Here is a 12,349-nt window from a genome sequence, read left to right as displayed (position 1 = left end):
GGATGTGAGGAGTGATGCGAGAGCGTTGTGGTGGCAGTGCAGAAGGAGTTGTGTGGTGGTGGAGGTGATGTGGAAGACGGAGTGTGGGAGATTGCGTAAGTATACTCACTTTGGCTGACCTCGTTAGGTCATTAAAGCGCTTCCTGCACTGGACCCAGGTTCGGCAGACATTGCTGCTGCTGACCTCCTCGGCCACCTCCAGCCAGGCCTTCATGGTGGCAGAGGGAGGCCACCTCTTCCCATCAGACGGGAACAAAATTTCCCTCCTCCTCCTCACCCCATCGAGCAGTACCTGGAGTGAGGAGTCCGAGAACCTTGGAGCAGCCTTGCCTCTGGCCTGCACCATGCTCCAAAAATGGTTCTTTGCTGCAGGAGGAGCATTGGAGGACTGCCCCTTTAAATAGGGCTCCTCCTGCTGACAGCCTGTGATGCGGGTGTGCAGTTCGCCCGCTGCGCAGGTCTGGAACGGAAACCCGGAAGCACGCGTAAGTACATTCAATTAGGCTGCAATCGCGTGCGGAGCACCCCGATTTCTCTGGGCGCGTTACCCACGCGCCCAGTTGACCCCCCCCACTGCCAACCCGCCTCCCTCCTAATATCGGACCCCAAGAACTCAATACTACAGAAAGGCTGGAAGAGTATAAAAAGTTTAGGGGTGAAATTTAAAAGGAAATTAGAAAAGCAAAGAGAGGGCATGAAAAAATATTGGCAAGTAAAATCAAGGAAAACCCAAAGATGTTTTATAAATACATTAAGAGCAAGAGGATAACTAAAGAAAGAGTATGGCCTATTAGAGACCAAAAAGGTAACCTATGTGTGGAGGCAGAAGATGTTGGTGTGGTTCTTAATGAATACTTTGCGTCTGTCTTCACAAAAGAGAGGGAGGATGCAGAGATTGTAGTTAAGGAGGAGGAGTGTGAAATATTGGATGGGATAAACTTAATGAGAGAGGAAATATTAAGGGGATTAGCATCTTTGAAAGTAGATAAATCATCAGGGCCGGATGAAATGTATCCCAGGCTGTTAAAAGAAGCAAGGGAGGAAATAGTGGAGGCTCTGACAATCATTTTCCAATCCTCAACGGATACAGGCTTGGTGCCGGAGGATTGGAAGACTGCTAACGTTGTACTGTTGTTTGAAAAGGGAGCGAGTTATAGACCAAGTAATTACAGGCCAGCCAGTCTAACCTCGGTGGTGGGCAAATTATTGGAATCAATTCTGAGGGACAGGATAAACCGTCACTTAGAAAGACACGGAGTAATCAAGGACAGTCAGCATGGATTTATTAAGGGAAGGTCATGTCTGACTAACTTGATTGAATTTTTTGAGGAGGTAACAAGGAGGGTCGATGAGGGTAACGATTTGATGTAGTCTACATAAATTTTAGCAAGGCTTTTGACAGGGTCCCACTTGGCAGACTGGTCAAAAATGTACAAGCCCATGGGATCCAAGGGAGAGTGGCAAGTTGGATCCAAAATTGGCTCAATGGCAGGAAGCAAAGGGTAATGGTCGACGGATGATTTTGTGACTGGAAGGCTGTTTCCAGTGGGGTTCCGCAGGACTCAGTACTAGGTCCCTTGCTTTTTGTGATATATATTAATGATTTGGAGTTAAATGTAGAGGGCATAATTAAGAAATTTGCAGATGATACAAAAGTTGGCCATGTGGTTGATAGTGAGGAGGAAAGCTGTAGACTGCAGGAAGGTATCAATGGACTGGTCAGGTGGGCAGAAAAGTGGCAAATGGAATTCAATCCGGAGAAGTGTGAGGTAATGCATTTGGGGAGGGCAAACGAGGCAAGGGAGTACACAATAAATGGGAGGATACTGAACGGTGTAGCAGAGGTGAGAGACCTTGGAGTGCATGTCCACAGATCCCTGAAGGTAGCAGGATAGCTAGATAAGGTGGATAAGAAGGCATACGGGATACTTTATTAGTCAAGGCATAGAATATAAGAGCAGGGAGGTTATGCTTGAACTGTATAAAACACTGGCTAGGCCACAGCTTGAGTACTGTGTACAGTTCTGGTCACCACATTACAGGAAAGATGTAATTGCACAAGAGAGGGTACAGAGGAGATTTACGAGGATGTTGCCAGGGCTGGAGAATTTTAGCTATGAGGAAAGATTGGATAGGCTGGGCTTGTTCTCTTTGGAACAGAGGAGGCTGAGGGGTGATTTCATTGAGGTGTACAAAATTATGAGGGGCCTAGATAGAGTGGATAGGAAGGACCTATTTCCCTTAGCAGGGAGGTCAATAACCAGGGGACATAGATTTAAAGTGATTGGTAGATTAATTAGAGGGGAGTTGAGGAAATTCTTTTTCACCCAGAGGGTGGTGGGGGTCTGGAACTTACTGCCTGAAAGGGTGGTAGAGGCAGAAACCCTCAACTCATTTAAAAAGTGCCCGGATGTGCACCTGAAGTGCCGTGATCTACAAGGCTACGGATGAAGTGCTGGAAAGTGGGATTAGGTTGGGTGGCTCATTTCCGGCTGGCGCGGAGACGATGGGCTGAATGGCCTCCTTCTGTCCTGTAAATTTGAAGCTTTGGGGTTCATTTTTAGAGGAGTAGAATTGAAAAGCAGGGAAGTTATGTTAAACTTGCATAGAACCTTGGTTAGACCATCTTTGGAGTACTGTGAACAGTTCTGGTCTCCATATTATAAAAAGGATATAGAGGCAATGGAGAAGGTGCAAAGAGGATTTACTAGGATGATACGAGAACTGAGAGGTTATATCTATCAGGAAAGATTGAACAGGCGGGGGCTCTTTTCTCTAGAAAATAGAAGATTGAGGGATGACCTGATAGAGGTTTTTCAGATTATACAAGGCGTAGAGAAGATGTTTCCACTTGCAGGGAAGACCAGTACTAGGGGCCATAAATATAAGATAGTCACTAATAAATGCAATAGGGAATTCAGGAGAACTGTTCTACCCAGAGAATGATTAGAATGTCGAACTTGCTACCAAAGAGTAGTTGAGGCGACCAGCATAGATGCATTTAAGGGGAAGCTAGATAAACACATGAGGGAGAAAGGAATAGAAGGATATGTTGATAGGGTTAGATGAAGAAGGTGGAAGGAGGCTCGTGTGGAGCATAAACAGTGGCGTAGAGTAGTTGAGCCGATTGGCCTGTTTCTGTGCTGTACAATCTATGTAATTCTGGTTCTATTCTTCATTCTATCTCCTTCATCCAATGACGTATAGAGTAAATCTCTAAACGAGTTCGGCATGGTCTTAATGTTGGTGAGGAAGGAAAAAAGTATTGGAAATATTAGTAGTTGATTGGCAGTAGTCCATAGAATGTACTTGGTATCGATGTTCAAAGAAAATGGAGTCTTCAGATAATTATAGGAGATTCAGTAAGTTGAAGCCCCATAACTTCTCTATGGGATAAGGAATGGACCTTTTCAACCTTTCATGGTGTTCATCAAAAATGATGGGAGTTTTACTTAAAAAAAAATAGTTAGCCTTTTGTTACGTGCTTGGATTTCTTTAATGCCTATTGCATTTCTAGTGCTACAAAAATTTATGGCAAAGAGGAACAAGCATGCAGTGCAGTGATGTCATTGTGATGAAAATGTTTATTGTCAAAAACCAAACAAGTTACCAAGCATATGTTCCTGAAAACAGTGTTCCTTTAACTTCTGTGCAGCAAAGTCTGTTCTGACTGTTTTGACAGATCTTGACCCAGTCGCTTGACTGGGCACAGTGGTAGAGGAAAGCTCAGAGGGCCTGTCTCACCCTGTACAAATGTAGCTCCTTTATTGCAGTCTGCAAGTGATGCTGGCTGCAACTTTGTAAAAGCAGAAAGTGGAACAAGTGACTGCAGCAATGTGGAAAATGATTTTGTATTGGGCAGAGTCGAGCCTCTTATTGAGCTTTGCATGGGTTAAGTAACATACATTCTTCCATTTTCTTCCCCCCGTTCTTCAGTCAGAGAGAGTAGAACTGCTTTTAGGGGCAGCATTGAAAATGCTACATTTCACATCACCACACCAGGTTAGGTAGGGGGGAAATTGACCAGGTTTCCTATTCCTCATTGCTATCCAGTAATCCCTGGTGGAAGTGTCTTGTGTGTGGATGTCAGGTGAGGACCCGAATGGGTTTGGTTGTGATTACTCTCACTGTCAGACAATCATGCTGACGTTCCTTTTGTCTGACTTCATGTACAAAGAGATACTGGAGGGTGACAAGTACCTGTGGAATCTTATCCCAACAAGAAGTCGGTGCCTCCAGGAGATGAGGAAGAGGGAACTGCAGGAGCAAACCTCACCAAGTAATAGTTCTGTTAGAAAGTTTGATGTGCATCAATGTGTGAGAGAAAGAAAGAGCGAGATTGCTTTTTTGTGCAGGCTGGGGGAGAGAAAGAATACAATCTGCAATCTAAGCTGATTATAGGAATTTACTCACCGGCTTTCTATTGAGCTTCTGCAAAATCAGGTCCGAGACTGTCAATGTAGACATAAAAAAAGCACAATATACAGTGTGTAGAGGAAGATGGCACATTGTGCATAACTGTTTTTCTGGTCTGACTTGGGAGCAAGAGGCTGTAATTGAAGGTTGATTCAACTTTGGCCATTGTTGTCTTCATCTTCCAATTACAAGGCACCACCACAAAACCAATCGGGCAGTACTTCATTCAACAGACACCGACCCTGAGAAAGCGGGTCAGCAGCTTATATATTTGTGATGTGGTAAAAGCAGAGATGGAAACACAGGCAGTCAGTGAGGTCCAGCAAAGGATACAGAGCCAATCAGCTTTTGAAAATTGAAAGCTGCAAGGGCACATTTTGGCCCAGCTGAGGAGAGAAATGAGGGAGGTTAGTTAGGAGTTATTTTGTTTAATTCAAGTAAGGTGACTCAATGATGTGGGGAAGCGTAGCATATTCATAATTTTGTATTGTTACGCAAGGAAAAGTTGTACTGATTGAAGTAAGCGAGTTTGATCAGCTGTTGCTCTTTATGTTCAGGTGCTGTGATTCGTGACTGGCCTTGTCCTACTAAGTGTTTGCTAAGTCTGCCTTCAAAAAAGATTGAAAAAGCACATTAGCAAAAGACATAAATATCCAGTTCAGATCATAAGGGGATGTTATTGTTACACCCCTGGGTTACCCTATCATATAGTTTGATGTTGGGCAGTACAGCACACCCTTAAACATAAGGTGGTCAAGCCAGTTACTAGAGTGATCAGCACTACTGTACCTGATGGAATATCTATAGCAAAACCCAAAACTTGTAACACTGACATTAATTCTTTCTTTTAATTACACTAATGCTGTAATATAAATGAACAATCTGGTGTCCACATGAGACGTGTGCTGTTCCTTTAAAATCTTCCTTTTCTCCCCCCTTCAGTCAAAGTGAGGTGAGGGAGTTATGGGCCAGGCTAAGGAGGGACAAGCCTGAGCTGCTGGCTAGCTTTGAACAGTTTTTATCTAAAGTTTCAGCGCACATCCAGGAGGTGCAACATGACAAGGAAACCATGGAACAGGCATTGAAACGGTAATCAATTGTGATTTTCAGTAATGTGTACCGTGCCTTACATTCAAAGGGTGTGGAAATGCAATTCCTCAGTTTTATTCTCTGCTCTCTGACTTGTGCTTAGTTCCTGACCATTATCCAGCAATCCCCACTGGGAAATGCTTTTTTACAGATGCCAGGTGAAGGCAGAATTGGGTTGGGCCATAACGCCTTCCACCCCCATAGTGAAGGGTTGGCCAATATTCACTGTCTAGGCTCTCCTATGAAGAATGGGCACTTCGGTCATTAAATTCATGAGAGGAGGAGAGAAAATAGCAAGGAGGGAAAGGAAATATAAATGGCGTCAGGAAATCAAGGCATTTTAAGCTTTCTGCTAACTTTTATTTTATACTTGACCGTTTTGCTTTCCCTTTATTAAATTAGATTTATATTTTCTTTGTTCCTTACCAAATGTTTCAGTGGCAAAAACCAGAGAGAATGTTATTTCAAGATGAATCAGTACCCATCTGTTGCAGCAAACAGTGTACAAGTGAGGAGCAACATCTTTTGTTTTCTTGTCTGAAGCACCTTTCTTTTCCTTAAATACAGGAGGGAGTGTGACCATGACCGAGAGGTACGTTACCTGTATGAGGAAATGGAGCAACAGATTAAGAAAGAGAAAGAAAAGCTGTTGAGTCAGGTAATTCTTTGATTTTATTTTTGGGACGCAGCACACTCCATTTCTGTCAAGTGATTTTTAGTAACGTTCATTTTCTCAAAATCTGGGTATGAATTTACATTTTAGTGCATCCATTATCAAGAAACATATCTATTAAATTTGGCAAGTAACATGCATATTTCATTCAAAACACATGCCTACCTGTTACTCCTGTAATTGGTGCTGCGATGGGTATTTTCAATCTTAAAAGTGTCATGCTGAGTGATTCAAAATAGCTGCTATTTTATAGTGAGAATATAGCAACCCATGATTACTTAATCTGGCTACTGGGTTCCTACAAATCACTTAAACTGCTTTCTAGATTTTTTTTTTCATCTGCTATTTGTTTCAGGAACTGAAATTTCTAAAGTCCAAAATAAGAGTTTAAACAAATAGAACAAATCACAAAATTATGTGTTTCACAATAACATGAGTAAATTTACTCGCTGAAATGTCTTTTTGTCTTTTAATGCCTTCATTAAAGGTTTTACTTGAAGGCTTCAGTCTCCCCAAAAGCCTGAGCTTGGACTTGATATTTTTTTTTGCCCAGAGCTGTGATTTTGTGAGCTAAATTTGGATTGTGCAGTCTGAGTGTGTGCAGCATGTTCAGTTTACTGGGTTGCATCAGTAATATTCAGTCAACAGTACTGATGGGAATATCTTTTAGTTTCTAACACTTTATACTCGGCAGCTTTTCTTCAGATGATTTTGAAAAAGTAAAAGGATAAATTTCAAAAGATTTGACATAAAACTTATATTGAACATTTTTTTTAAATAAAGAGGGGGTAGGAAAAGGATGCCAGTGTTCTGGTTACACACCTGTTGTAGCTTTTGTTTTATGTTCCATAAACTCGAGAAAGTGTATGATGCTGAAGGAGTGGGACAATGCAGTCAGAGAGAGAGGGAAGGGGGAGAGTGAGAGACGTTGAGGGTGATTTTAAACCCCAAGAACGGGTGGGTTGGGGACGGGTGGGATTTGAAAATAGTTGTTTTTTTTGGGTCGCGACCGCAACCCGGCTTTATTTCCGGGTTTAACGTCGGCGCGTAAAAGCACAGGCTTCCCACTGGGAATGCAAAGTCTGAAAATTTTGCGGTTGCGACCCAAAAAACCAACTATTTTCAACTCCCACCCACCCGTTGGGGTTTAAAATCACCCTCTTTATGTTGATCAACTTTATATTAAAAAAAAGCACAGGTTGAATTTGAAGCCAACTAATTGGCCTGCCTCCCCTTGTTTTCTTGACAGGTGTAAAGAATTAGCTTTACCTTTATGTGGCTGAGGGACAGAGTTCCTAATTGTTAACGCCCATATGAGAGAAGGAGGGAAAAGCAGATGGATAGTATTTTTCTCATTCTAATTTTTTTTTCAAAACCAGCAGTTGAATTTTGAAAGCAACAAAGCCTTTTTGAGGGGAAACGGATATGAAGGGTGAGTCAAAAGGATTGTTGCTTCAAGTCTCACTCCAGAGACTTGAGCACATAATCTAGGTCGACACTTCAGTGCAGTACTGAGGGAGTGCTGCGCTGTCGAAGGTGCAGTCTTTCGGATGAGACGTTAAACCGTGACCCTGCCTGCCCTTTCAGGTGGATGTAAAAGATCCCATGGCATTATTCGAAGAAGAGCAGGGGAGTTCTCCCTGGTGTCTTGGCCAATATTTATCCCTCAATCAACATCACAAAGCAGATGATCCGGTCATTTATCTCATTGCTGTTTGTGGGACCTTGCTTTGCACAAAATGGCTGTGGCATTGCTGCCATTACAACAGAGTGACTACACTTCAAAATTGTGAAGTGCTTTGAGATGTCCTGAGATCGGGAAAGGCGCTAAATGCAAGTTCTTTCTTTTCCTTGAAATTACCAGATGTCTGTTTTAATGATGTTAGCTGAGGGATAAATTTTGATCAGGACACTGGGAAAACTCTTCTTCTTCAAATAGTGCCATGATATCTTTTACATCCACCCGCGAGAGCAACCAGAACCTTGGCTTCATGTTGCCTCTGAAAGATGTTACTTCATATAATGCAGTACTGTAGACTTGTAAACAAAATTAAAGCCCATGGGATCAATTGGACAGTGGCAGCATGGATACGAAATTGGCTAAGGGACAGAAAGCAGAGAGTAGTGGTGAATGATTGTTTTTCAGACTGGAGGGAAGTATACAGTGGTGTTCCCCAGGGGTGGTATTAGGACCACTGCTCTTTTTGATATATATTAATGACCTGGACTTGGGTACACAGGGCATAATTTCGAAGTTTGCAGATGACGTGAAACTCGAAAATGTAGTAAACAATGAGGAGGATAGTGATAGACTTCAGGAGGACATAGACAGACTGGTGAAATGGCAAGACAGATGGCAGATGAAATTTAATGCAGAGAAGCGTGAAGTGATACATTTTGATAGGAAAAATGAGGAGAGGCAATTTAAACTTAATGGTACAATTTTAAAGGGGGTGCAGGAAGAGAGAGACCTGGGGGTGTTTATACACAAATCTTTGAAGGTGGCAGGACAAGTTGAGAAGGCTATTAAAAAAGCATATGGGATCCTTGGTGTTATTAATAGAGGCATAGAGTGCAAAAGCAAGGAAGCTATGCTAAACCTTTATAAAACACTGGTTAGGCCTCAGCTGGAGTATTGTGTTCAATTCTGGGCACCACACTTTAGGAAGGATGTCAAGGCCTTAGAGAGGGTGGAGAAGAGATTTACTAGAATGGTACCAGGGATGAGGGACTTCAGTTATGTGGAGAGACTGGAAAAGCTGGGGTTACTCTCCTTAGAGCAGAGAAGGTTAAGAGGAGATTTGATAGAGTGTTCAAAATCATTCATGATTTTGATAGTGAATAAGGAGAAACTGTTTCCAGTGGCAGAAGGGTCAGTAACCAGAGGATACAGATTTAAGGTGATTGGCAAGGAACCAGAGGTGACGTGAGGAATTTTTTTTTTACCCGGCGAGTTGTTATGATCTGGAATGCACTGCCTGAAAGGGTGGTAGAAGCAGATTCAATAATAACTTTCAAAAGGCAATTGGATAAATATCTGAAGGGGAAAAAAATTACAGGGCCATGGGGAAAGAGCAGGGGAGTGGGACTAATTTGATAGCTCTACCAAAGAGCCGGCACAGACAAAGTGGGCCGAATCACCTCCTTCTGTGCTGTATCATTCTATGATTCTATGATCTCAGTACTGCACTGAAGTATCAGCTTAGATTATGTGCTCAAGTCTTTGGAGTGGAGATTGAACCCACGACCTTCTGATTCAGAGGCATGAGTGTCACCCCTGGTCCAAGGCTAACAACACCTTTTGCTGGAGAATGAGAGAAAGAGAGGGAATAATTGTCTTAGAGCCGAACTGGTCAGCAGCAGAGGCCAAATGAAACATAGTGCAGCAGGTCTATCGAGGGAAGAGGTGAAGGGGAAGCAGGGTGCATTATAACTAGCTCAGATCTACTCTATGATACTGAAGAAAAGCTAAGGCATGTACTGCAGTATTTTAAATGTCTTGCTCTTGCCGTTTGTTTCTGCAGGATGTGTGGAAGCATAGTGACCGAAACCATCAGCTGCAGAAAGAACTGAAGAGTAAGGAACAGGACTTTGAAAATATCATTCTACGGCAGAAGAAGGTATGATGTGGCTTATGTGAAGGTTCATAAGTTCTTTCAGCTTAGTGGTTTAACCTGCTTGTCACTTTGGGATTTTTTGACCATTTTTTGCACAGAAAGGATTTGGGGAAAAAAAGTTACATTTAGAACCATGGAAAAGATACAGCACAGAAGGGAGCCATTCAGCCCATTGTGTCCGCGCCAGCTCGAAGAACAACCAGGTGCCCATTCTAATCCCACCTTCCAGCACCCGGTCCGTAGCCCTGCAGCTTACAGCACTTTAGGTGCAGGTCCAGGTACTTTTTAAAAGAGTTGAGGGTCCCTGCCTCTACCACCAATTCAGGCAGCGAATTCCATACACCCACCACCCTCTGGGTAAAAAAGTTTTTCCTCATGTCCCCTCTAATCCTTCTGCCAATCAGCTTAAATCAATGTCCTCTCGTTCTTTAACTCTCTGCTAGGGGAAGTAGGTACTTCCTGTCTACTCTATCTAGGCCCCTCATAATTTTGTACTCAATCAAGTCTCCCCTCAGCCGCCTCTGCTCCAAGGAAAACAATCCCAGCCTACACAATCTCTCCTCGTAGCTGCAATTTTCAAGCCCTGGCAACATTCTTGTAAATCTTCTCTCACTCTCTCCAGAGCAATTACGTCCTTCCTGTAATGTGGTGACCAGAACTGCGCACAATCTCCTGTTGTGGCCTTACCAACGTTTTATACAGTTCCATCATTACATCCCTGCTTCTGTATTCTATACCTCGGCTAATAACGGAGAGCATTCCGTATGCCTTCTTCACAACCTTATCTACCTGTACTGCCACCTTCAGGGACCTGTGCACATGCACTCCAAGATCTCTCACTTCCTCTACCCATTTCAATATATTCCTGTTTACTGCATATTCCCTTTTATTGTTTGCCCTCCCTAAGTTCATTATCTCACACTTCTCCAGGTTGAACTCCATTTGCCACTTTTCAGCCCACTCCACCAACCCATTGATATCTTCTTGGCGTCTACAGCTATTCTCTTCACTATCAACTACACGGCCAATTTTTGTGTCGTCTGCAAATTTGCCAATCATGCCCCCTACATTCAAGTTCAAATCATTAATATATTACCACAAACAGCAAGGGACCCAACACTGACCCTGTGGCATACCACTGGAAACGGATTTCCATTCGCAAAGACATCCATCGACTTTTATCCTTTGTTTCCTGTTACTGAGCCAATTATGGATCCAATTGGCCACATTTCCCTGTATCCCATGGGCTTTTACCTTTCTGACCAGTCTGCCATGTGGGACCTTGTCAAATGCCTTACTAAAATCCATGTAGACAACATCCACTGCACTACCCTCATCAATCTTCCTTGTCGCTTCCTCAAAGAATTCATGATGTGGAGATGCCGGTGATGGACTGGGGTGGACAAATGTAAGGAATCTTACAACACCAGGTTATAGTCCAACAAATTTATTTTAAAATCACAAGCTTTCGGAGATTATCTCCTTCATCAGATGAATGAATGAAAAGGTTCTCAAATCGCATATCTTATACTATGTTGGGACAGCATCACACCAATCAAAAGGTGTCGTTGTTATTCAAACATGCCTTTCCAAGTGACAGTTTATCCTATCTCTCAGTATTGATTCTAATAGTTTGCCCACCACCGAGGTAAGACTGATCGGCCTATAATTGTTCGGCCTTTCTCTTGTACCCTTTTTAAACAATGGTACTATGTTTGCAGTCTTCCAGTCCTTCGGTACCTCCCCTGTATCTAGTGAGGGTTGGAAAATGATCCTCAGAGCATCTGTTATTTCCTCCCTGGCTTCCTTCAATAGCCTAGGAAACAATCCATCCGGCCCTGGTGACTTATCAACTTTCAAGGATTCCAGTCCCTCTAGTACTTCCTCTCTTGTTATGTTTACCTTACCCAATATTTCACACCTCTCCTCTTTAACTACTATGTCCGGATCATCCCTTTCCTTTGTGAATACGGAGACAAAGTATTAATTTAAAACCCACCCACATCCTCTGCTTCTACACACAGGTTACCCTTATCATCCCTGATAGGTCCCACTTTTTCCTTAGCTATCCTTTTGTTCTTAATGTACTGATAAAACATCTTTGGGTTTTCTTTAATCTTACTAGCTAATATTTTCTCATGCCCTCTCTTTGCTTTCCTTATTTCCTTTTATACGTCATCCCTGTACTTTCTATACTCCTGTAGGCTTTCTGCAGTATTTAGTTTTCTGTGACAGTCATAAGCTTTCTTTTTCTGCTTTATCTTGCCCCATATACTTCTAGACGACCAAGGGGCTCTAAATTTGGCAGTGCCACCCTTTTTCTTTGAGGAGACGTGTCTACATTGTACCCGTAGAATTTCACTTTTTAGTGCCTCCCATTGGTTTGCCACTGATTTCTCCTCAAGCAGTTGTGTCTAGGTCTGCCAAATCACCTCTTGGTTCTGTAAAATTTTCCTTCCCCCAATTTAAAACGTTTACTCCTGATTTAACTCTGTCCTTTTCCATACTAATGCTAAAACTAACTGAATTGTGGTCACTATCCCCAATATGGTCA

General features: G+C 42.7%; 1 protein-coding gene across 1 annotated transcript in view; it reads left to right on the top strand.

Annotated features, from left to right (window-relative positions):
- Nucleotides 1–12,349, top strand: part of cracr2b (calcium release activated channel regulator 2B) — a 150,452-nt gene that overhangs the window by 83,032 nt on the left and 55,071 nt on the right. Inside the window, exons 7-9 of the mRNA XM_067993713.1 lie at nt 5,359–5,505; nt 6,073–6,163; nt 9,703–9,798. Coding sequence (XP_067849814.1) covers nt 5,359–5,505; nt 6,073–6,163; nt 9,703–9,798 — 334 coding nt within the window. The remainder of the gene's footprint in view (nt 1–5,358; nt 5,506–6,072; nt 6,164–9,702; nt 9,799–12,349) is intronic.

The sequence above is a fragment of the Heptranchias perlo genome, chromosome 12 (assembly GCF_035084215.1).
Source record: "Heptranchias perlo isolate sHepPer1 chromosome 12, sHepPer1.hap1, whole genome shotgun sequence".
Taxonomy (NCBI): domain Eukaryota; kingdom Metazoa; phylum Chordata; class Chondrichthyes; order Hexanchiformes; family Hexanchidae; genus Heptranchias; species Heptranchias perlo.
This window is presented reverse-complemented; position numbering and strand designations above follow the sequence as displayed.